Source organism: Dendrobates tinctorius, unplaced genomic scaffold (assembly GCF_039654945.1).
Source record: "Dendrobates tinctorius isolate UK_male_01 unplaced genomic scaffold, ASM3965494v1 ptg000085l, whole genome shotgun sequence".
Lineage (NCBI taxonomy): Eukaryota > Metazoa > Chordata > Amphibia > Anura > Dendrobatidae > Dendrobates > Dendrobates tinctorius.
This window is the reverse complement of record NW_027361753.1, coordinates 128,316-155,305: the sequence shown is the minus strand read 5'-3', so window position 1 is coordinate 155,305 and position 26,990 is coordinate 128,316. Positions and strand designations below refer to the sequence as shown.

At 43.6% G+C, this 26,990-nt stretch overlaps 1 protein-coding gene across 1 annotated transcript in view; it reads right to left on the bottom strand.

Annotated features, from left to right (window-relative positions):
* The window catches only part of DYM (dymeclin), a gene marked incomplete at its 5' end in the record, with an annotated part of 271,700 nt that overhangs the window by 118,071 nt on the left and 126,639 nt on the right, over window positions 1-26,990 (bottom strand). Inside the window, one exon of the mRNA XM_073584839.1 lies at window positions 5,362-5,464. Within this exon, the coding sequence (XP_073440940.1) occupies window positions 5,362-5,464 (103 nt within the window). The remainder of the gene's footprint in view (window positions 1-5,361; window positions 5,465-26,990) is intronic.

The window sequence follows — 26,990 nt, the reverse complement described above, 5'->3', positions numbered from 1 at the left end:
GTACATAGGTGGATAAATTAATACATGGTTACCAATTTTTGTGTTCACTGGATGTGGACAACATGGTTAAGGAGTCCTAACTGGGTAGCTCAGGATCGCTGGAATGTCTGTCAGCTGTTCTTGTGGGGAAACACGGCACAGTTTGCTGGGAATAATAAAGAGGGCTTATGGTATCTAACAGAATTCCTGCTGGAAAGTCTGAAATAACAAAAGGCCCTAGCTGTAAATATTACTGAAATCCAAACTGTTAATGTGAATAATTTTCTGCACAGTTTTAATCGTGGGCTAAAAACGCATTTCTTTAGACGGGCCTATTGCCCCACCTCACTTCTCTTACTATCCTCTTTGGCCCCTACAAAATTCTCCTCAAAATCATGACCCCCCCCCCAAGTATCTGTGCACACCCTCCATCCACTTAACAGCCCTCTGTCTGTACACATACTGGATGGTGACCGGTTCATGCAGCATTATGTGCAGACCCTATTTAATATGTAAGTCGACAAGGACAGGGTCCTCTCCCCTCTGTACCAGTATGGCATTGTAAATTTGTTTACTGTTAATGATATCTATAACTTTGTATTTAACCCCCTTTCTCATGTACAGCACCATGGAATTAATGGCGCTATATAAATAAATATTTGGCTGTATTGTACAATATAAGCACTTTTTACCATTTATATTTTGTGTCTCCCTTATTTCTTCATAGATTGTAGCTTGTGAGCAGCAGGACCCTCACTATGGTATTTGAGTTAAGTTTATTCTGTAATGTCTTGTCTTTATCAGTCACCACTAAAACTATAAAGTGCTGCAGAATGTATTGGGGCTTTAATTATTACTATTAATGGAAGATAAACAACATCTCATGAAATCAGAACTGCCTTCCTTCAAACATGTTACAATGAACAGACCCATTAATAATTAAAATACTACTATATATATATATATATATATATATATATATATATACACACACATATATACATATATATATATATATATATATATATATATATATATATACACACACACACATACACATACATAGACACACATACATATGTAAATACATATGAACATATACATATAATAAAAATAAATTTGATAAAATTAGATATATCTACAAAACTACTCACCATGTTCAAGAATATAACTACTATAATACTGCTCCCTATGTACAAGAATATAACTACTATAATACTGCCCGTATGTACAAGAATATATCTACTATAATACTGCCCCTATGTACAAGAATATAACTACTATAATACTGCCCCTATGTACAAGAATATATCTACTATAATACTGCCCCTATGTACAAGAATATAACTACTATAATACTGCTCCTATGTACAAGAATATAACTACTATAATACCGCTCCTATGTACAATAATATAACTACTATAATACTGCTCCTATGTACAAGAATATAACTACTATAACACTGCTCCTAATTACAAGAATATAACTACTATAATACTGCTCCCTATGTACAAGAATATAACTACTATAATACTGCTCCTATGTACAAGAATATAACTACTATAATACTGCCTCTATGTAGAAGAATATAAACAATAATACTGCTCCCTATGTAGAAGAATATAACTACTGTAATACTGCCCCTATGTACAAGAGTATAACTACTATAATACTGCCTCATGGTGCTGTACATGAGAAAGGGGGTTACATACAAAGTTATAGATATCATTAACAGTAAACAAATTTACAATGACATACTGGTACAGAGGGGAGAGGACCCTGTCCTTGTCGACTTACATATTAAATAGGGTCTGCACATAATGCTGCATGAACCGGTCACCATCCAGTATGTGTACAGACAGAGGGCTGTTAAGTGGATGGAGGGTGTGCACAGATACTTGGGGGGGGGGTCATGATTTTGAGGAGAATTTTGTAGGGGCCAAAGAGGATAGTAAGAGAAGTGAGGTGGGGCAATAGGCCCGTCTAAAGAAATGCGTTTTTAGCCCACGATTAAAACTGTGCAGAAAATTATTCACATTAACAGTTTGGATTTCAGTAATATTTACAGCTAGGGCCTTTTGTTATTTCAGACTTTCCAGCAGGAATTCTGTTAGATACCATAAGCCCTCTTTATTATTCCCAGCAAACTGTGCCGTGTTTCCCCACAAGAACAGCTGACAGACATTCCAGCGATCCTGAGCTACCCAGTTAGGACTCCTTAACCATGTTGTCCACATCCAGTGAACACAAAAATTGGTAACCATGTATTAATTTATCCACCTATGTACAAGACTATAACTGCTATAATACTGCCTCTTTGTAGAAGAATATAACTACTATAATACTGCTCCTATGTACAAGAATATAACTACTATAACACTGCTCCTAATTACAAGAATATAACTACTATAATACTGCTCCTATGTACAAGAATATAACTACTATAATACTGCCCCTATGTACAGGAATATAACTACTATAATACTGTCCCTATGTACAAGAATATAACTACTATAATATTGCCTCTATGTACAAGAATTTAAGTACTATAATACTGCCCCCTATGTACAAGAATTTAACTACTATAATACTGCCCCTATGTACAAGAATATAACTACTATAATACTGTCCCTATGTACAGGAATATAACTACTATAATACTGTCCCTATGTACAAGAATATAACTACTATAATATTGCCCCTATGTACAAGAATATAACTACTATAATACTGCCCCTATGTACAAGAATATAACTACTATAATACTGCTCCTACGTACAAGAATATAACTACTATAATACCGCTCCTATGTACAATAATATAACTACTATAATACTTCCCCTATGTACAAGAATATAACTACTATAATACTGCTCCTATGTACAAGAATATAACTACTATAATACTGCCCCTATGTACAAGAATTTAAGTACTATAATACTGTCCCTATGTACAGGAATATAACTACTACAATACTGCCCCCTATGTACAAGAATTTAACTACTATAATACTGTCCCTATGTACAGGAATATAACTACTACAATACTGCACCTATGTTCAAGAATATAACTACTATAATACTCCCCCTATGTACAAGAATATCACTACTATACCTTCTCCGCTTTGCAGACATAAGTTCCTTACACAGTAAAGATGCTGCTGCCGCGTTAAATACCACATTAGCTGCAGCTCTTGTATGCTTCGGCCCCCTTACACATTTAAAGCTTGTACAATCAACAGACAACCCTGGCACACCAGCCTGACTAAAGAACTGAGGCGGGCTTCCAAGGTTGCTAGGCGGAGATGTAAATGATCCCACTTTCAAGTCCTCACTCACTGCAGCAAAACAAACCTATTTCTCATCTCTCATATCCTCACAGTCTCTTAACACTAAACAGCTATTCTACACTTTCAATTATCTGCTGAGTCCCTCAGCACCTTCTTCCACTCGTCTGACTTAAAGACTTTTGTCTCATTCTTCAAGCAGAAGATCGATATCAGATAAATCTTTGGCCTACAGCCTCTCCTCATAACTACTCAGCCCTCCTCCCCTAAAACCAGCTTCTCCACCAAAAGATCAACTTTCCTCTCGACTCTCAAGATCACATCTCACCACCTGTGCTCTCAACTCGATCCAGTCACACATCCCAAACCTCAGCACAGTCTTCATCCCAACCGTAACCCATCACTTCAACCTATCACTAACAACTGATATCACATACAAATGTACAGTCCCCAGTCACGGGAATCAGTATATTTGCTGTCTGGTTCTTTACCCCTTCTATTCTCGTCCTGTTATTGTACTTTGGGGCTATTTACGCCCATACTATTCATGTGTGAGTTATTGAATAATAAAGATTATTTGCACATTTTTAATCACCTGACTGTTTACTTTTTCTGAGCTATTGCTCCTTTACATTTTTTTTGTAGGATACTATTACTAACAACTGGCGGTTTCCCCTCAAGTTTCAAACATGCCTCAATCACACCCATCCTCCAAAAACCCTCCCTTGACCTATCCCGGGTGTCTATATCACTTCTCCCATATGCCTCAAAACTACAGGACCAAAATGTCTCCCTAACCTCTCCTGCACTGGACCCGATATCACCTCCTCACTAACCAGAATCCCACAAAATCGGTCCGCTTTTTATCCTTCTTCCCTGCTAGATTTCTAAAACTTAACGTGGACGAAAGAGAATTCATCATCTTTCCCCCCATCTCACTCACCCCCCCAACAGACCTATCCATTAAAATCAATGGCTGCTCACTCCCCCCAGATTTGTAAGCTTGCTGCCTGGGGTAACCCTGGACTTGAATCTCTTCTTCAAACCACATAGCCAAGCTCTTTCCACTTCCTGCTGCTTCCAACTGAAATATATTATCTGGATCTGTACATTCCTTAATCAAAAATCTGAAAAAACCCTAGTCCGTGCCCTCATCATCTCCCGCCTTGACTACTGCAACCTCCTCCTCTGTGGCATCCCCTGTAACACTCTAGAATTCCTCCAATCTATCCTAAACTCTGCTGCAGACTAATTCACATATTCCCTCGCCTCTCCCCATTACCCAAAGACTCCAGTTCAAAACCCTAACCATGGCATACAAAGCCATCCACCACCTGTCTCCTCCATACATCTATGACCTAGTCTGTCAGTTCTTGCCTGCATGCAATCCCCAATTCTCACGAGATGATCTTCTCGACTCTCCTCATCTCCTCTTCCCACAATCACAAACCAGATTTCTCTTGTGCATCATCCCCCCCCCCCCCCCCCGCCGACTCTGAAATGCTCTGCCCCAACATATCAGACTCTCACCTACCGTGGAAGCCTACAAAATAAACCTGAAGACCTACTTATTCCGACAAGCCTACAACCTACAGTATCATACCGCTGCATGACCAGCTCTACCCTCGCCTACTGTCTCCTCACCCATCCCTTGTAGATTGTGAGCCCTCGCGGGCAGGGTCCTCTTTCCTTCTGTACCTGTTGTGACTTGTATTGTTCAAGATTACTGTACTTGTTTGTATTATGTATACCACTCCTCACATGTAAAGCGCCATGGAATAAATGGCGCTATAATAATAAATAACAACAACAATGTGGCCATTATGGACACCAGGACATTCCTCTCTGCCCTATAAAGTCTATTGTGGCCCTGCGTACATTGCACGGAGAGCGGTGGTGTATCGCACCGGCGATGGGCTCATGTCACAACTGTGTGCACAGTAAACCACATGTGAGACGTGAAGTCATCCCAAGAGTCTCGCGGTTGAATCTTGGTGTCAGCTCGTCAGACTGTGGCAGCCTAGGGTGTCAGCATCCTGATCAGCCGGCTGAAAAGCTGCCTCGCCCAGACACTCTCTTGCAGTTAGATACTCACGTAGTCAGGAAACGGAGAGTCGTCGGAGCCAAGGGACCCTCGCAGGGACTGTGTGGCTTGCTCCAGGACTTTGTTGTGCTTTTTAGACAGCAATGAAAACAAACTAAAAGAGGAAAAAAGAAAAAAAAAAAGAAGAATGTTAATAAAGAGAGATAAAACCGAGATATTGTGATCCTGCTTCATGGGAGCCAGTGCTATTGTGAGATCCCACAGACAGAACGGAGCGGAATATGGAAAGAGGCTCAACATGGGACGACCAGTAATGGAAACCGGCTGGAATACATGTCACATACTAAAAAAGGCACAAAATGCAACGTGCACAGCGAAAACGGCAAAAGCCCCACAGCGTGCCACTACCGACATACAACAAGAGAGAACTCGACCTGAAGAGAGGAACAGTCGGGAAAAGTGTAGAGAAATGTATGTGGAGAGCAGGGGATGGCGGCGCTCGCCCCACCGTACATAGCGCCATTGTTTCTTCTGCAGGTGTGGGATCTCTCCAGTCTCCCCCCCTGTATTTTATGGAGGCGAGAAACACGCTGCCAGACTTCCCCAGCACTGACCAGCAACAGTATCAGGGGCTCAACTTATAACTACACGAAATCACCCGTCCCTCATACACCTCTCATGAACAGACAGGCCGGCCAACCTCTGGGGGTCTGCCAACGTATCAATGTGGGGACACTAACGCAAGCACACAGTGACTGCACCAGCAGAATAGTGAGTGCAGCTCTGGGGTATAATACAGGATGTAACTCAGGATCAGTAATGTATGTACACAGTGACTGCACCAGCAGAATAGTGAGTGCAGCTCTGGAGTATAATACAGGATGTAACTCCGGATCAGTAATGTAATGTATGTACACAGTGACTGCACCAGCAGAATAGTGAGTGCAGCTCTGGAGTATAATACAGGATGTAACTCAGGATCAGTAATATAATGTATGTACACAGTGACTGCACCAGCAGAATAGTGAGTGTAGCTCTGGAGTATAATACAGGATGTAACTCAGGATCAGTAATGTATGTGCACAGTGACTGCATCAGCAGAATAGTGAGTGCAGCTCTGGGGTATATATAATACAGGATGTAACTCAGGATCAGTAATGTAATGTATGTACACAGTGACCGCACCAGCAGAATAGTGAGTGCAGCTCTGGAGTATAATACAGGATATAACTCAGGATCAGTAATGTAATTTATGTACACAGTGACTGCACCAGCAGAATAGTGAGCGCAGCTCTGGGGTATAATACAGGATGTAACTCAGGATCAGTAATATAATGTATGTACACAGTGACTGCACCAGCAGAATAGTGAGTGTAGCTCTGGAGTATAATACAGGATATAACTCAGGATCAGTAATGTAATGTATGTACACAGTGACTGCACCAGCAGAATAGTGAGTGCAGCTCTGGGGTATAATACAGGATGTAACTCAGGATCAGTAATGTATGTGCACAGTGACTGCATCAGCAGAATAGTGAGTGCAGCTCTGGGGTATAATACAGGATGTAACTCAGGATCAGTAATGTAATGTATGTACACAGTGACTGCACCAGCAGAATAGTGAGTGCAGCTCTGGAGTATAATACAGGATATAACTCAGGATCAGTAATGTAATGTATGTACACAGTGACTGCACCAGCAGAATAGTGAGCGCAGCTCTGGGGTATAATACAGGATGTAACTCAGGATCAGTAATATAATGTATGTACACAGTGACTGCACCAGCAGAATAGTGAGTGTAGCTCTGGAGTATAATACAGGATATAACTCAGGATCAGTAATGTAATGTATGTACACAGTGACTACACCAGCAGAATAGTGAGTGCAGCTCTGGAGTATAATACAGGATATAACTCAGGATCAGTAATGTAATGTACACTCACTGGCCACTTTATTAGGTACACCTGTCCAACTGTGTGTTAAGACTTAATTTCTAATCAGCCAATCACATGGCGGCAACTCAGTGCATTTAGGCATATAGACATGGTCAAGACAATCTCCTGCAGTTCAAACCGAGCATCAGTATGGGGAAGAAAGGTGATTTGAGTGCCTTTGAACGTGGCATGATTGTTGGTGCCAGAAGGGCTGGTCTGAGTATTTCAGAAACTGCTGATCTACTGGGATTTTCACGCACAACCATCTCTAGGGTTTACAGAGAATGGTCCGAAAAAGAAAAAAAATCCAGTGAGCGGCAGTTCTGTGGCCGTAAATGCCTTGTTGATGCCAGAGGTCAGAGGAGAATGGGCATACTGGTTCGAGCTGATAGAAAGGCAACAGTGACTCAAATTGCCACCCGTTACAACCAAGGTAGGCAGAAGAGCATCTCTGAACGCACAGTGCGTCGAACTTTGAGGCAGATGGGCTACAGCAGCAGAAGACCACACTGGGTACCACTCCTCTCAGCTAAGAACAGGAAACTGAGGCTACAATTTGCACAAGCTCATCGAAATTGGACAGTAGAAGATTGGAAAAACGTTGCCTGGTCTGATGAGTCTCGATTTCTGCTGCGACATTCGGATGGTAGGGTCAGAATTTGGCGTAAACAACATGAAAGCATGGATCCATCCTGCCTTGTATCAACGGTTCAGGCTGGTGGTGGTGGTGTCATGGTGTGGGGAATTTTTTCTTGGCACTCTTTGGGCCCCTTGGTACCAATTGAGCATCGTTGCAACGCCACAGCCTACCTGAGTATTGTTGCTGACCATGTCCATCCCTTTATGACCACAATGTACCCAACATCTGATGGCTACTTTCAGCAGGATAATGCGCCATGTCATAAAGCTCGAATCATCTCAGATTGGTTTCTTGAACATGACAATGAGTTCACTGTACTCAAATGGCCTCCTCAGTCACCAGATCTCAATCCAATAGAGCATCTTTGGGATGTGGTGGAACGGGAGATTCGCATCAGGGATGTGCAGCCGACAAATCTGCGCCAACTGTGTGATGCCATCATGTCAATATGGTCCAAAATCTCTGAGGAATGCTTCCAGCACCTTGTTGAATCTCTGCCACGAAGAATTGAGGCAGTTCTGAAGGCAAAAGGGGGTCCAACCCCTTACTAGCATGGTGTACCTAATAAAGTGGCCAGTGAGTGTATGTACACAGTGACTGCACCAGCAGAATAGTGAGTGCAGCTCTGGGGTATAATACAGGATGTAACTCAGGATCAGTAATGTATGTGCACAGTGACTGCATCAGCAGAATAGTGAGTGCAGCTCTGGGCTATAATACAGGATGTAACTCAGGATCAGTAATGTAATGTATGTACACAGTGACTGCACCAGCAGAATAGTGAGTGTAGCTCTGGAGTATAATACAGGATATAACTCAGGATCAGTAATGTAATGTATGTACACAGTGACTACACCAGCAGAATAGTGAGTGCAGCTCTGGAGTATAATACAGGATATAACTCAGGATCAGTAATGTAATGTATGTACACAGTGACTGCACCAGCAGAATAGTGAGTGCAGCTCTGGAGTATAGTACAGGATGTAACTCAGGATCAGTAATATATGTGCACAGTGACTGCATCAGCAGAATAGTGAGTGCAGCTCTGGGGTATACTACAGGATGTAACTCAGGATCAGTAATGTAATGTATGTACACAGTGACTACACCAGCAGAATAGTGAGTGCAGCTCTGGGGTATAATACAGGATATAACTCAGGATCAGTAATGTAATGTATGTACACAGTGACTGCACCAGCAGAATAGTGAGTGCAGCTCTGGGGTATAATACAGGATGTATGATAACTGAACTGTTTTCCTATGGAGGTTCAAAAATGAAAACATATTTGAGCATATAAACAGACAATTGTAATACTGTAGTTGGAGCAGTTATTTTTTCTTAATTTCAAAATGTCTTATTGTGACATATTTATGAAGACTTGCTCCTGATTTTGAGCATTTAGTATTTCTTATCCTTACTTGGTCCCATATGCCAATATGGTCATGGCTTAAAGAAGACCTGTCACCAGGTCAATGGCGCACTGGTTTTGCCATTATTTCACTGCTGCGGCTGCTCTACTGAGTATTCCTTGTTTTGACATCCCCCTTGGTAAAGATAATAAAAATTTGAACCAAACAAAAAAAAAAAAAAAATCTTGGGAACAGTATGTGTGATCTCCATTTAAGCATCCCTCGTTTTTACGACACGTTGATTATTCGTGGCCCTTCCCGGCTGCCGGGTAAGCTGCCGCAGAGAAAGCCCATGTCTGCGGACGGTCCTGGACATCAGGCAATTAAGGAAAACCGAGCAAATTAATGATTTATGTCCAAACTTCATCTTCCTCCAATAAAGCCGATTGTCTGAGTGCAGGACTGTAAACAGGATTTCCTAATAAAACCAGAGATTTGAGAAACTTAGTGCGGAACATTCCTGACACTAAATACTCGTGGCCGCAGAGACAAAATATTTTTCCAAGGCTCGCGTACACCCCGAGCGGGGAGACAATTATTTTTATACTCTCAGTAGTTTGCATTTACACGGAGCGGAGCGGGGACTGCTGGCGCGAGGTCCCCGGGCGATGGTCGTCGGTCTGGCACCATCTCAGGACCACGTTCCTCCTTAATATTCTGAATGCTCCTGACGTCTCACTCGTTTTTCCCAGGCAGACAACGGTCTGCGGTTTGGACATTTCCTTAATATTATTAGATAAAGATCAGTCTGCTCACCAGGAAAAGCAGATTAATATGGTGTACGGGGAAAAAGAGGAACAATAGACACAACGTCTACAGACCTCTTCACGATCCATCCTACGGGTTGTATTCGGTGCCCCATACACGGTAGGGCATCGACGTGTCTGTCACCCCCTGGGATGTACAGTATCCTATCTATTAATATGATACAGGTAATAGAAATGTTAAGCTAGTCCTACCTGTATGCCTCATATTAGTGGTCATATACAAGTGCTTCTCACTAAATTAGAATATCATCAAAAAGTTAATTTATTTCAGTTCTTCAATACAAAAAAGTGAATCTCATACATTATATAGAGTCATTACAGACAGAGTGATCTGTATCACGTGTTTATTTCTGCTAATGTTGATGATTATGGCTTACAGCCAATGAAAACCCAAAAGTCATTATCTCAGTAAAGTAGAACAAAAAAACACCTGTAAAGGCTTCCTAAGTGTTTAAAAAGGTCCTTTAGGCTGTGTGCCCACAATGCGATTTTTAAGCGTTTTTGCCGCGATTTTCAGCACGAAAACGTTTAAAAATCTTGTACATGACGCCCCCCATGCATTCCTATGGTATTCCGCACATGCTGTGCTAATGCTGCGCTTTTTCCCGCGGCGATATTGCATCGCGGAAAAAAATCGCAGCATGATCATTCTTTTGTGCGGAATCGCAAAGAATTGCCGTGATTCCGCACCCATAGGAATGTATGAGAATCGCTTACTTCCCGCATGTGGCTGTGCCCACCATGCGGGAAGTTAAGCGTCTCATGTGCGGTTGGTACCCACGGTGTGGAGGAGAGGAGACTGTCCTCCAGGCCCTGGGTACCATACCCCTGTAAAAAAAAGAATAAAAAATAAAAAATCGGGGTATATTTACCTTCCGGCGTCCCGCGCTGCATTCCCGGCCTCAGTGTTCCCAGTAATGCCTTGCGGCAAGGCCCTGTGATGACGTAGTCTCGCGTGACTCTAGCGGTCTCCTGAGATCGCTATAGCAACGCGAGACCAAGGTCATCACAGGTCTCGCAAGGCATTACTGGGAACGCTGAGGCCCGGGATGGCAGCGCGGGACGCCGGAAGGTAAATATACCCCGATTTTTTATTTTTTTAATTATTTTTTACATTCTTTCTTTTACTATTGAGGCCGCATAGGCGGCCTCAATAGTAAAAACCTGGTCACACTTGTCAAGCACTATGTTTGACGAGTGTGACCAACCTGTCAATCACTTTCCAAGCGATGCTTCAAATCGCTTGGAAAGTGCTTGAATATCGCACGCAAAAATCGCGAACAGAATCGCGGTAAAATCGCGCTGGAAAAAACCACACGATTTCTGGGAGAGAGTCCGGTTTTCAGTGTCCGGATTTAAACGCTACGTGGGCACATAGCCTTAGTCTGTTTCAGTAGCTCCACAATCATGGGGAAGACTGCTGACCTGACAGATGTCCAGAAGGCAGTCACTGACACAGTCCACAAGGAGAGGAAGCCACAAAAGGTCATTGCTAAAGAAGCTGGCTGTTCACAGAGTGCTGTATCCAAGTGTATTAATGGGAAGTTGAGTGAAAGGAAAAAGTGTGGTAGAAAAAGTGCACGAGCAACCGGGATAACCGCAGCCTTGAAAGGATTGTTAAGAAAAGGCCATTCAAAAATTTGGGGGAAAATCACAAGTCACTGCTGGAGTCATTGTTTCAAGAGCCACCACACACAGACGTATCCAGGACATGGGCTACAAGTGTCACATTCCTTGTGTCAGCCACTCATGACCAATAGGAAACGTGTCTTACCTGGGCCAAGGAGAAAAAGGACTGGACTGTTGCTCAGTGGTCCAAGGTGTTGTTCTCAGATTAAAGTAAATTTTGCATTTAATTTGGAAATCAAGGTCCCAGAGTCTGGAGGAAGGGTGGAGAGGCCACAATCCAAGCTGCTGGAGATCTAGTGTGAAGTTTCCACAGTCAGTGATGGTTTGGGGAGCCATGTCATCTGCTGGTGTAGGTCCACTGTGTTTTATCAAGACCAAAGTCAGCGCAGTCGTCTACAAGGAAATTTTAGAGCTCTTCATGCTTCCCTCTGCCGACAAACTTATTGGAGATGGAAATATCTTTCTCCAGCAGGACTTGGCCCCTGTCCACACTGCCAAAAGTACCAATACCTGGTTTACAAACAACAGTATCACTGTGCTTGATTGGCAGCAAACTCACCTGACCTTAACCCGATAGAGAATCTATGGAGTATTGTCAAGATGAAGATGAGAGACACCAGACCCAACAATGCAGAGGAGCTGAAGGCTGCTATCAAAGCAACCTGGGCTTCCATAACCCCTCAGCAGTGCCACAGGCTGATCGCCTCCATGCCACGCCGCATTGATGCAGTAATTGATGCCAAAGGAGCCCGACCAAGTATTGACTGCATTTACTGAACATACATTTCAGGAGGCCAACATTTCAGATTCTAAATCATTTTTCAAACTGGTGGTATAAAGTTCTTATTTACTGAGATAATGATTTCTGGGTTTTCATTGGCTGTAAGCCATAATCATCAACATTAACAGAAATAAACACGTGAAATAGATCACTCTGTGTGTAATGACGCTATATAATATAGGAGATTCACTTTTTGTATTGAAGAACTGAAAAAAAAAAACTTTTGATGATATTCTAACTTTGTGAGACGCACCTGTACGTCATGGGGGGTGTAAAAGATTCCTTTTAAGGAAATTCTGGAGGTTTTTACTTGAGGAAGTACTGGTATGGCTGTACAGGTGCTGGCCCCCCCAATAAAAATGAAACTTTTTTTGTAAAGATCCGATGTTCTGGTCATGAGAAATCCAGTGTAGAAGACACATGCAAATCAGGCTGGAAGTGCACTGGAGCATAAGTGCATTGCCACGCCCCTAGTGCACTTCCAGCCTGATTTGATTTGCATACGTCTTCTACACTGGATTTCTCATGATCGGAACATAGGATCTTTACAAAAAGAGGTATAGTTTTTATTATTGTATGATCCTCTATACAGCCACACCACTATTTCCTTACACTGACAAGTTCCCTTTAACATAAAAGCCTCTGTACGAGTATATGGAATGAGCGCTGTGGGAAAGCGGGAGACATAGAACGTTTATGAACAAACTATATCATTGATCGACGATTAGGCTTCATCACTGCATCATGACCAAATACACAACTTTCTTTTATAAAATATTCATTTTTCACTCGTTACAAGATCTCCGCTTGCTTTCTGTGAATAGAAACCATGTTCGCAACCAAAGGTTGAAATTCTATCAGGACCAAAACACTGTACTGTGCAACGAGATCCATGGCAAGTACAAATCCAACAATCCCTGATCCATTTTTTTTCCCTTTTGCAGCCCCCCTATGAATAGAAAATGGGAGGATCAGCCCTTATATAGGGACTAGTGATGAGCCAGCGTGCTGGGATAAGGTGTTATCTGAGCATGCTCGGGTGCTAACAGAGTGACTTCGACGTGCTCTAAAAATATGTTCGAGTCCCTGCGGCTGTTCGACAGGTACAACACATGCAGGGATTACCTAAAAACAGGCAATCTCTGCATGTGTTATGGCTGTCGAGCAGCCGCAAGGACTTGAACATAGTATTTGAGCACGCCGAAGGCACTCTTAACACCCGAGCATGCTCAGATAACACCTTATCCCAGGACGCTCGCTCATCGCTAGAAGGACATAATTAGGAAAGCAACAGATTTCCTTAATTTACTGCGCCAAACTCTACTGCTCCCACCAATCTATGGCGCTTTAGAAAAAAACCACCTCCGGGTCTGTGCATGCGGCATCTTTTTCAGGTGGATTCCGCCTGATATAATGCTAAAAAGAATGGACAAATCGCTGCGCACATGTTCTGTCCTTCCGAGCCTCTGTGGCTAAAAGCAGCAGACCTGAGCCTTCTCCAGGCAACTTCACTAGTATATGCTGCAGAAATGGCCCTAGAGACGTCAAAGACGAAGATTCAGGGAAAACACATCGCCCGCGTTTTCCAGAAGCGTCTTCTATGTAAAGTCAGCGGGTACTTCGTGTACACATACAAAAATTGGGGAAAATGTTGCAAGAAAAAATTGGCAGCTTTTACACTCCTGTTTTATTGCAAAGTGGTAATGAATTCCAACCAAACTATATTAGAAAAGTTATTAGAAAGTTACTCAACTTTCCACCATGGGATGATTATAAGGGTTGCAGATGTGGCGAGATGCTGAATCCACATGGCTGCTACTGCACATGTGAAGTATGTCTACCATGTGTGAATATACACAGAGATTGAAGCAGCAGCCACTATGTCCTGCACTCCATGGCGGATAGGTAAGGCTCATGTACCCTGGCTGAGTACAATCAACGATATGCAGTAGCCCACCATCACTTCTGTACGGCTTAGATCGCACAGGCCCATATAAGCCATACTGGGACACAATGATACTTGGGGCAGGTAGCTATACAGCATGGATGATTGCATAAAACCCGCTGCATATCACAGTGTCAGCATTGAGAATGTGATGCAAAGAGAGACTCGATCCGCAGGACCCTGGTAAACCGTGGCCGATAGCGGGAGCCAAGAGAACCTCTCCTGTTGGTTAATCAAAAGTGCCGCAAGAGATAGCAGCAGGTAAACGGCGGGTTGTACAGCTCCCATGCAGCCGCCACGGAATAGGGACCTGGCCGCTGCAGCAGGGACCACCGGACCACCCTTTCAACCAAATCTCATTCTCATGATGTGAAAAACATCTGCGTGTAGTGCAGATGACACTGATCATTTCAGAAACCGCAGGTGGTGTCAAGTAATTAAATAGGTGCAGGAGATGCACAGAGCCGCCATATGTAACCCAAGGCACGGATTACTCCAGGCAAGGGAATCTGACCGCAGCAGCCCCGGTTTTACCTCTGTGATCCCGATCACCCTTGACCCTCGCTTACCTATCACATTTCATTATAGTAAATGAAGAAGCCTAGCTGTCACTACGTAGTGAGCAGAGTCTGAGGTTAACCCATGTTGGGCACCTAGCAGATGTTATCAGGAATTCTAGGGAATATATTTCCTATATACATGATACATACTCAAGGAGGAGAAGAATATGCTCCTAGAAGGTCTGAAGGAGATGGATTCTCCTGAGAGACATATCCCAGCTCTAATCTCTATAGCTACTGTAGCGAGCACAGCAGAGCTGAGTGATTATAAACACTTTCAGAATTCATCGCACTGCAGTCAGTGTGGGGGAGGGGTATAAATCAACGCTGAAGGGACTGTCAGAGGAGAGCGGCAGCTGCAGAGGTGTTTGTAATGAGAAAGCCCAGCTCAGCTGTTTCCACCTAACCCCCATACTGACTGTGGGGAGATGAAAGCTGAATGTTTTTATAATCACTCAGCTCTGCTCGATTCTACACAGTAGATGCAGAGATCATCTATCATTACCGTACATCTCACTGAAGGCATGTTCTTCTGACCTTCTGGGGTGCATGTTCATTAATTTTCTTTCCCCTGCAGGCCACCTCCTGCTTATGACTGGTCAACATATGCAGGGAAAAGAATCTCTGATGCCCACTTGATCTATAACAAATTATCTAAATTTTACGTTAATATCTCTGCAAAGGCTATGAGAAATTAAAAATGACATTTTACTCAGCTCTGCAGCCATTATTCCATCAACATGCTCAAAATGGTGAGAGATCAGATTAGAGACCACCAATACAACTTAAAACTGACCAGAGATATCAGCGAATAGCGTTCCCCCAATGGGTGAGAATCCAGCAGCTGTCAGCTGTCCACTATACCTGACACACTGCTGCATCAGCCATGATTAATGTTGACATTGACCATGGCCATTTAACCCCTTAGACACTACTGGAAAGATGTAGCTACTTACCGGTAATGAGATTTCTCAGACCCCATGACAGCACCACGGAGAGATGGGATCTGCCCTTCAGGGACAGGAAACCTACCGATAAAAGGGCGGCACCTCTCCATAGCAACAGTTGTTTACAGAGCATAGGAAGACGCCAGGTTATTGCCAAAAATTAAAACTTATCATAATACTTATAAAGAATTATCCATGTCTATACATAAACCACATCACAAAAAATGAAAGCATATTCACCCACACGTGATGGGAGGGGATATAAGGGTGCTGTCATGGGCTCAGAAATCCAGTTACCAGTAAGTAACTACGTCTTTATTCGTCCCCATGAGAGCACCACAGAATGAATTACAAAGAATTGTATCTTAAGTCTTAGGGAGGGATCACTGCCTGTAGAACCCATCTCCCAAAGGTTAGGTTAGAAGAAGAGGCTAGGTCCAGCCGATACCGATTATAATAGGTAAAGAGTGATGACCAAGTGGCAGGATTACAGATCTTCTCTATTGATACCTTCAACCTTTCCACTGCTCATGTGGAATGAGCTCTCAGACCCTCCGGGGCGACATTCCTACTAGATGAGTAGGCCAACGAAATAGCATCTCTTATCCATCTTGCAAAGGTACTTTTTGAGCCCTTGAGTCTCTTCCTAGGCCCATGAAAGCACACAGAGACCGATCCTCTCTACAGACCTGGGCGGACGCTATGAACTGAACCAGACTCCTTTTTACGTCTAATGATTGGAAATTCTTTTCTTGCATTTTTGGAGTTGGAGTAAAAGGAAGGACGGACTAACTCTTAGGACCAATGGAACCGAGATGATACCTTGGGCAAGTAAACAGCGTCAAGTTTTAAAATAACTGTCCTCTAGGATCTTGGTGAGGGGAAGGTCTTCAGATAGGGTTTTTCTTTGGGAGTTCTCTCATGATAGAAAGCCCTCCAAGTGACGGTCCTTCCCAGGTGGGGCGCAGGCTATCCCGCTTCTTCCGGCCTGGGAAAAGATTTCCAAGAGTCCCTGCTAAACGTAATCAAGTCAGGCCTAAGGATAGACCTTCATTCATTCCCTCCTCAGAACTTTCTAGTAACTCCTCTATGATCCTCTCTAGAGGAACAAAGGGCCTTGGAACACGAGCTGTTGGATCTAGTGGGCAAAGCTGTCCTCCAGGGAGTCCCTCCTGGGGGAAAGGACGGAAGGATTCTATTCCCCATTTTTTCTGGTGAACAAACCAGACTATTAACAAGTATGTAACAACTTAAACTTTCACGATGGAGTCAATAAAATCAGCCATCAGAATATGGTTTCCCAATTGTTTAATAACGACAGCCGTGGATCTGAGGGATGCATATTATCACATCCCATAAACAAAGACTCAAAAGTTCCTCAGGGTAGAGGTCTCTATATGGGATGAATATTTGGTCTTATTAGCACTAACTGATCCCCTCTTTGAACCCTTTAATTTTGCCTTGCTTATGATTACGGTATGTACCTCAAAACGGTCCTTTTAGTGGCTCTGACATCAGCCCCTAGCGTAAGCGATAGTCAGGCCCTTTACCTTGCCTACAGAAAAATGTCTTACTCAGAAAGGACCGTTTATACGTTTATATGCAGAAATGGGCAGGTTAGGGAACCCCTTTTTCTTATTCCCTGCCTTCTGAAAGATATCATCTAATGTTAGCCGAAACAGAAAATTTCCTTCACAGGGGATGGAGCATAATTTTGATTTAGTTTCTATGTCTCCAGGCCAGCATTTAAGTGCTCTACGGGCTGCGTTAGAGAGAGCTGTAGACTTGGCCGCCAGTTGAACAGACTCGGCTGATGAGTCCGCCAGAAAAGCCGCAGCCCCCTGCATTAAGGTAATGGACTCCAGTATACTGTCTCTGGATCCCTATCCCGGAGCGGTAGTTCCAATTGGTCTAGCCATATCATTAGGGATGCAGAGGTGCAGGTTGCTGCTATAGCAGGTCTTAAACTGCCTCCTGATGTTTCCCATGTGCCTTTAAGGAAGGAATCCACCTTTTTGTCTAGTGGGTCTTTTAAAACTCCTATGTCCTCAAAGGGGACGGCACATTTCTTGGAAGCCTTTGATACCTCTACATCTAATTTTGGGGCTTTATCCCAGGATGTTGATATTACAACCTCATAGTGGATCTGACTGCTTTAACTAGACCTATCTCTTCTAATGGGAAACAATGGCGCCCCCCAATTCTTCGTCTGAGGATGAGAAAGCGTCTGATGAACCAGAGTCTTTCTCCTCGGAAATAGCGGACTCAGACTTGGGGTGCCTGCTGGCCCTCTGTTTCCTTCCTTGTGAGAGGGATCTAAAGATGCTTTCAACCTACATCTTGATTACTGATCTTAGTTCGGAGGCAAAATTTGGGGTCTCCTCACATAACACCTCTTCTATGCATGAATGGTAGAGTCTTTTATCGCAGGTGATAGGTAAGTCCTCCTTACACATTGGACAACTTCTGTGCTTGGTTTTAGCCAAACTTTTTCCTCTCTGAATATTGAAAGAGAAGGGGGACCCCGATTACAAAGGTGAACTTTCATGAAGATCACTCACAAATCAGCCGCGGGTATTGGTTCTGAAGGAGGAATAGGGTCCACTGATGGGCCTTTTGATGCTGGACACTTGTCCACTGCGCCGGAGCTCCTGCTGTTATGAATGAGTCACCGAGGAGGAAAAAACAAAAAGCAAGCTAAGCCCAGAAAACCGGAGAGGTTGGTAACTAGCGGATTGCAGACCCCTGATTCTATCCACAACAACTAGCAGTAGCCGGAGAACTAAATAAGCCTAAAGAAAGAAAGGGAAAATCTAAACTGCCCCAGAGCAGACCCCAAAGCAATAGACAGCCCCCAACATGTATTGTCGGTGAAACAAGATGAAAACACAAACATAGATAGAAAGATAGGCTGAGCAAACGATGGGGCCCTTACTAACTAGAAAGGACAGGAAATAAAAGCTGCTGTCTGCAATCACGCAAAAAACCCTGCCAAAAAATGTCTAACACGTCTGATAGAAAAAGGCCAATTCCCTATATCAGCACTCAGGTATATTCTGAAGACAGAGCAAAAGAGATCCAACTGATCAGAGACAAAATGGGGATTCAGCCCAGTCCCAGTCAGGGCTGGCTGAACACAAAAACTAAGTAAACCAGACAAAAACTCATATGAACAATAGCAGAGAAAACTTAGCTTTAGGAAGGCAGGAACCAAACTGGAAACCAGAAGCCACAGTCAGGAAAATTCACCAGCAAAAAACTAGGGAGTCGGCTGCCTTAAATCCAATCAGAAACTCCTGATGTTCAATCGCAGTCCTCTTCCTCAGGTGGCCGGTCTCTGCCATTTAGATCAGCTTCATTACCTCCCTTCACCAACAGAGGGAGTCCAGATAGAGAACTCACTACTCCTCTGTCAGCACAGCCAGCTCCATAACCCTCACCAGAAGCCAGAGGCAAACATGAAAATGAGCTCACAACATCCTGCTGTGCTGGGTAGAATGGCTGCTGGAACGTCCACACGGCTTGGTTAAAGAATCATGTTGTCTTCTTCTTGGATGATGCTTCTGCGATTCGCTGTCTTGTGCCTTTATCCTACAGGTGACCGCTTAGCTGCAGGGAGCCTCTCACCCTGTTCCCTTTTTGAAAAAAAAAAACGCCCGATGTCTTTAGTGCTACTTCCAGTCCAATACCGGAAGTTCCTCCTTGGTCAAGTGACCCTCTGGCCGCGACATCAGGGGGCAACTTCGGCACGTCCCATGCATGCGCCCAGACGTTTGGAAGCCCGGCACCGGAGTATGGTACGGCGGCTGCGCTCCTCCCCACTCACCCTGAAAGATCCTGCGGTCCCAGCTTCAGGACACTGCACCAGCAGAAGCAGGGGATCCCCGCTGCCTGTACCGTCTTCTTGTCTCCTATCTTCTACACGTAAGCCGAACTGAAGGTTCCCCATCTGGGACAGGAAACCAAACTGATGCGAGGGAGAGGCACCACCCTTTTTACCTGAAGGTTTCCTGTCCCTGAACGGCAGATCTCCGTGGTGCTGTCATGGGGGAAGGAGAAATAGTGACTACAGCATCTAGACGGTTAACAGAGTGTGGGGGCTCCCTCTTTAACCCCATCAGGCCCCTGAGATCATGCTTGTATGGTCCTGCTGGCTGCCATGGCAATTCACTGCCAAATAATCGCCTTAGAGTCTGCCGGCTATAGAGGCCTTGTTCAGACAATAGTAATATTTAGGTGGTAAAAATAACATTTTTCTTTCCTGTCATGCCAATTTGCATTAATTCCTGAAAAGCACCTGAATGGTTAATAAACTACCTGACAGAAGTTCCGAATAAGTTGAGGGGTGCGTTTTTTGTTTTTTTTTTTAATTTTATCACTTTTGGGAGTTTTTTCCAATATATTGGTCCCCGAAATTCACTTTAAACCTGAACAGGTCCCTAAAAAAAAGTATTGTAAATTCCCGAGAAAAAATAAAAAACGACTGCTACGATTTTAAAGCTTCTAACACTTTAACAAAATAAAAACATTTCACGGACGATGCTGATGTTAGGCTGTGTTCACACGTTGCATTTTTTCTACGGCCAAAACCTGCTCTCTTGGTAGTAAAGAAGCTTCTTAAAAAAAAGCAGGTTTTGCTGCATTTTTGCCACTTTTTTGCTGTGTCTTTCATGCCGATACAAATTTAGTGCCTGTTCCTGAGTTTTCTGCACCAAAAATGCAACAAATCCTGATACCTGTGTTTTTTGCTGCATTTTTGCACTTATTGCTTTCTATGCAAAAATGCTGAAAGTGAGGAAAAAACCTAAGTGTATGAATAAGATTTCTGAAATTTCATAGCATTTGCAGGTACTGTAAAACGCAGCTTAAAATTTGCATAAAAAAATGCAGCAAAAAAAAAAAAAAAAAATGCAAAAGTGGAACGTGTGAACAAAGCCTTAGACAGATATGAGAGAAAAGCTATTTATCCAGTATTGTGTGGTGCGATCTGGATTAAAAGGGTTAATCAAAGTTCGAAAATTGGCAATTTTTGGAAATTTGTCAACTTTCTGACATTTTTATAAATAAAAACGCAAAACATAATCGACCTAAATTTACTACAAAAAGTACAATGTGTCATGAAATAACCTCAGAATCGGTGGGATCTGTTTAAACGTTCAAGAGTTATCACAAAGTGACACTGGTCAGTTGGGAAAAACTTGGCCCGATTGTTAAGGGGTTAAAAGTCCGTCATTGTCCGATGTTTACATTCCCTTTAATGAGGCAAATTACTACAATCTTCTCCGAACCAATTATAAAACTCAATAAAAGTCAAATATTATAAAAAAAACAAACAAAAAACCCTGCGACAAAGAGGAAGATTGCGGAGGCAAGATCTATTACTAAATATGTTTTCGGCAATGGGAAACTCAGCCCAAGCCCCGGCCCTCCAGCTGTACGACAGGAGCGCGCAGCCTCCTCGCCCTCCGGTCTCAGCGTTGCACCCGCTGAGTTATTGCAGTATACGGGCAGGATTTTATTGCTCATCTTTCTAGAGCTGCGTTCACATTTTCTTCCTTTTGCACGGCGCTGTGATTTGTATGCTTTTCCAATGTAACTCATACAAATCACGTCTTCTGTATACAGTACGTGTGGAAATTACTGGCACGTGTATATACATTACACAGAAAAGTGGGGAATTACATAATGCAGACTCAGGTCTGCTGCGACTGATAGAAACAATAAAGATTTTTCCGGGGAGGAACAGAACACATTCATCAAACTGACAAAGACAGTAAGAACATGTATAATGGAAAGCGCAAAAACCAGAGGGACATATCCCAAATCACAGGCTTAGCTGTGAACATAAGCTACATAAAAAACAAGAGCTGCACTCACTATTCTGCTGGTGCAGACACTGTGTACATACATTACACTACTGATCCTGAGTTACATCCTGTATTGTACCCCAGAGCTGCACTCACTATTCTGCTGCTGCAGTCACTGTGTACATACATTACATTACTGATCCTGCGTTACATCCTGTATTATACCCCAGAGCTGCAATCACTATTCTGCTGGTGCAGTCACTGTGTACATACATTACATTACTGATCCCGAGTTACATCCTGTATTATACTCCAGAGCTGTACTCACTATTCTGCTGGTGCAGTCACTGTGTACATACATTACTGACCCTGAGTTATATCCTGTATTATACTCCAGAGCTGCACTCACTATTCTGCCGATGCAGTCACTGTGTACATACATTACATTACTGATCCTGAGTTACATCCTGTATTATACCCCAAAGCTGCACTCACTTTTCTGCTGGTGCAGTCACTGTGTACAAACATTACATATTACATTACTGATCCTGAGTTACATTCTGTATTATACTGCAGAGCTGCACTCGCTATTCTGCTGGTGCAGACACTGTGTACATACATTACATTACTGATCCTGAGTTACATCCAGTATTATACTCGAGAGCTGCACTCACTATTCTGCTGGTGCAGTCACTGTGTACATACATTACTGATCCTGAGTTACATCCTGTATTATACCCCAGAGCTCACTCCTTGAAAAAGCCACGGTGGGCGAAACGTACGTTGGAGGGAGCCTGGACACATTGAGCCACACATTACAGGTATATATGATTTGGATTTATATACTATATATTTTCTATGCACTTTATGAGTAGCTGATTTTTCAGCCCATATATTATGCACTTTATTAGTATTATTATCCTTACCATTTTTGTATGATTATCTATTTATAGTGGTCACTATGTCTTTATTATATGTATTTTGCTGTAATTATATATTATGGTATTTTACTATGTCTTGTTCTGTATATTCATTTGTAATTATGTATTAAATTTGAGTCTTCATGTTTTTGGACTCCATTTGGTGTATTCATTTTTTGAGTAGGTTATTGGTGCAGTCACTGTGTACATACATTACATTACTGATCCTGAGTTACATTCTGTATTATACCCCAGAGCTGCACTCACTATTCTGCTGGTGCAGTCACTGTGTACATACAATACTGATCCTGAGTTACATCCTGTATTATACCCCAGAGCTGCACTCACTATTCTGCTGCTGCAGTCACTGTGTACATACATTACATTACTGATCCTGAGTTACATCCTGTATTATACTCCAGAGCTGCACTCACTATTCTGCTGGTGCAGTCACTGTGTACATACATTACATTACTGATCCTGAGTTACATCCTGTATTATACTCCAGAGCTGCACTCACTATTCTGCTGGTGCAGTCACTGTGTACATACATTACATTACTGATCCTGAGTTACATCCTGTATTATACCCCAGAGCTGCACTCACTATTCTGCTGGTGCAGTCGCTGTGTACATACATTACGGACGTTATATAACCCGATGCGGCCACCTCTCCATTCATGCCCGGTCTGTGGTCTCGCAGTGGGTGGGGGTCTCTGTGCTCAGTAATCGTGTCTGCATGCTTTGCACAGAATTAGGATGTGACGCCTGAATGATTAGAATATTAACTAGGTCAGACCCTGAGATTACAGCTGGCAGCGAGCAGACGAGGTTATATCAGACTATGTCTGCGGAGCAGCTTTCACCTTCACAGATGTTCACAGTCTACAGTCTGCGTGATGCCCGGCTGGCACCTAAGCACAGGGGACTCCAGGTGCCCATATACACAGCAGCCTGTGCCGCATGGCATTGGGAGGTGTGGGCTACGACAGGCTCTGTCCATCTAACAATGAGGACAGTGCGAGCGACAGAACAAGGTGAAAATTATGCTGCAAACACGTCAAAACTGATGTCCAGACATTTACCAATTCTCCCCTTCCGTCTTTCTCCATAAACCGTTCCTGGATCTCCGCTGGCTTTCACTGAATGAGATTTTCGGCTTTTTCAGATATAGGAATGTTACTTACCGTATTCTTGTGTCTGCAGAAGCTGAAAATCTTGGAGATCTCATAACTGTGACTGCGGACAGTTTAGAAGCCGCTACACGGATGAGGTCTCTTCTTTCCTGGTCTCATCTTCCCCTACAACCTGTGGCATTAGTGCTGCTGCGGTGGTTGGGGGCAAGAAGAGGCCACCATCTTAAAGGGGTTGTCCAGGCAAAACACATTTTCGTCTGTCCATTTACCGCCCCATTTATTCTCTCTGAGCTTGGGAATGAATGGAGCGCAGGTCGCGACCACCTTGCAGCTCCGTTTTAACGGTGACAAAAGTGCCCAGGTCTCCGACTCCAGTGCTGGACCGAGTGGTCGGACCCCACCACTCAACAAGTTATTACTTCTAGAGAGGAGTTGAAGGGGTTGTTTGGGGGAAAAAAGTTAAAGTAGCCCTCCTTCGCCTTATCCCAGATACATTTTCATCCTCTTAATATATTGCAGTTATCATATGATATAGCACTGTGTACTTACAATTGCTCATTTTGCCTTTCTACCCAGATAATTCTTCTCCTTTCCATTAGCTCTATGACATCACGGGATTGAAAAAGGACGATTTGAATCCTTCTAAGCTCTACAGGTGCATCTCACAAAACTCGAATATCTAAAAGTTAATTTATTTCAGTTGGGCAATACAAAAAGGGAAACTCCTATATTATATAGAGTCATTACAGAGTGTGAAGTTTCCACAATCAGCGGTGATTTGGGGAGCCATGTCATCTGCTGGTGTAGGTCCCACTGTGTTTTATCAAGACCAAAGTCAGCGCAGCCGTCTACCAGGACATTTTAGAGCACTTCATGCTTCCCTCTGCCGACAAGCTTATTGGAGATGGAAATATCTTTCTCCAGTAGCACTTGGCCCCTGTCCACACTGCCAAAAGTACCAATACCTGGTGTACAAACAGTATCACTGTGCTTGATTGGCAGCAAATTCGCCTGACCTTAACCCCATATAGAATCTATGGAGTATTGTCAAGAGGAAGATGAGAGACACCATACCCAACAATGCAGATGAGCTGAAGGCTGCTATCAAAGCAACCTGGGCTTCCATAACCCCTCAGCAGTGCCACAGGCTGATCGCCTCCATGCCACGCCGCATTGATGCTGTAATCGATGCAAAAGGCGCCCCGACCAAGTATTGAGTGCATTTACTGAACATACATTTCAGGAGGCAAACATTTCGGATTTTAATATCATAAGCTCGTGTTATAAAGTATTCTAATTTACTGAGATAATGACTTTTGGGTTTTCATGGGCTGCAAGCCATAATCATCAACATTAACAGAAATAAACCTGTGAAATAGATCACTCTGTGTGTAATGACTCTATAGAATCTATTAGTTTCACTTTTTGTATTGAAGAACTGAAATAAATTAACTTGTTGATGATATTCTAATTTTGTGAGATGCACCTGTATGTAGAAACAGGAGGACAATTTTCCCTGTATGACTCATGAGTTATTGCAAAAGAACCTGGTAGGGGGGACAGGGGGAGCTGCTTGGTCAGAAGATGAAGAGGGGAATGATAAAAGCAAGGACAAGAGACTTACTGTTTCTACATCAAGCAGTAAAGAGAGATGAATCAGATGTGTAGAAAGGGGAAACGAGCAATTTTAAGAACACAGTACTGTATAATATGAGTTCAGTATATTAAAGGGAACCTGTCACCTCTTTTGGCCGCTATAAGATGCGGCCACCACCTTTCAGGACTTATCTACAGCATTCTATAATGGGGTAGATAAGCCCCCGGTCCGACTTGAAAGATAAGAAAAATAAGTTTTATTATACTCACCCAGGGGGGTCGGTCCGATGCAGTCCAGTCAGATGGGTGTAGCAGGTCTGGGTCCGGCACCTCCTATCTTCTTGCGATGCCGCCCTCCTGCTTGCTTCATCGCTCTCCAGCATTGCGCTCCTGCGCAGAGCAACTTCCTGCAATGCGCAGGCGCTGGGCCTCTCTGACCTTTCCCGGCCCCTGTGCACTTCAGTACTTTGCTCTGCCCTCAATAGGGCAGATAAGCGTGCCTGCACAGGAGCGTGATGACGGGGAGCGACGATGCCAACAGGATGGTGTTACAAGAAGATGGAAGGTGCCAGTTCCGGACCTGTGACACCCATCGGACCGGACCGCCCCCCCCGGGTGAGTGTAATAAAACTTATTTTTCTTATCTTGCACGTCGGACCAGGGGCTTATCTACCCCATTATAGAATGCTGTATATAAGCCCTGAAAGGCAGCGGCCGTATCTTAAGGAGGCCAAAAGAGGTGACAGGTTCTCTGTAAGAGAATAAAAACTTTGATGGGAGGAGGAGAAGGAAGAAGAGGAGGACGAAGAGAAGCAAGAGGAGGACGAAGAGGAGCAAGAGGAGGACGAAGAGGAGCAAGAGGAGGACGAAGAGGAGCAAGAGGAGGACGAAGAGGAGCAAGAGGAGGATGAAGAGGAGCAAGAGGAGGACGAAGAGGAGCAAGAGGAGGACGAAGAGGAGCAAGAGGAGGACGAAGAGGAGCAAGAGGAGGACGAAGAGGAGCAAGAGGAGGACGAAGGAGAGCAAGAGGAGGACGAAGGAGAGCAAGAGGAGGACGAAGGAGAGCAAGAGGAGGACGAAGGAGAGCAAGAGGAGGACGAAGGAGAGCAAGAGGATGATGAAGAGGAGCAAGAGGAGGACGAATAGAAGCAAAAGGAGGACGAATAGGAGCAAGAGGAGGACGAATAGGAGGAAGAGGACGAGGAGGAGGAAAAGCAGGAGGAGGAAAAAGAGGAAGAGTGCAATAAACAGTAGAAATGATTTCTCAGTTTTAGACCCATGGAGCCTGTGCTGAGATACACAGAGCTCATACAGCTCCCTAGGACGGGAAGAATCCCAGAATCCCCCCGTTATAATGTGCAATTGGTTATAACATGTAACAAGGGACTGCTTCTCGTCATCAAGACACATTTTGCATGGGCAATGCACCCAGAGAAGTAGTATGTATGTTCGATAAGGAAGCATCGCGCCAGATATACAGTATGTGAATGCACAGTATCGCTAGGAGGGCCACACTATAGCTTGTGTAGGGCCATAGGATGCCCAGACCTCCTCTAATAGACACAGGTTCTTAATCAACCCTCAATCCTGCAAAACTTCCCACAGGGTT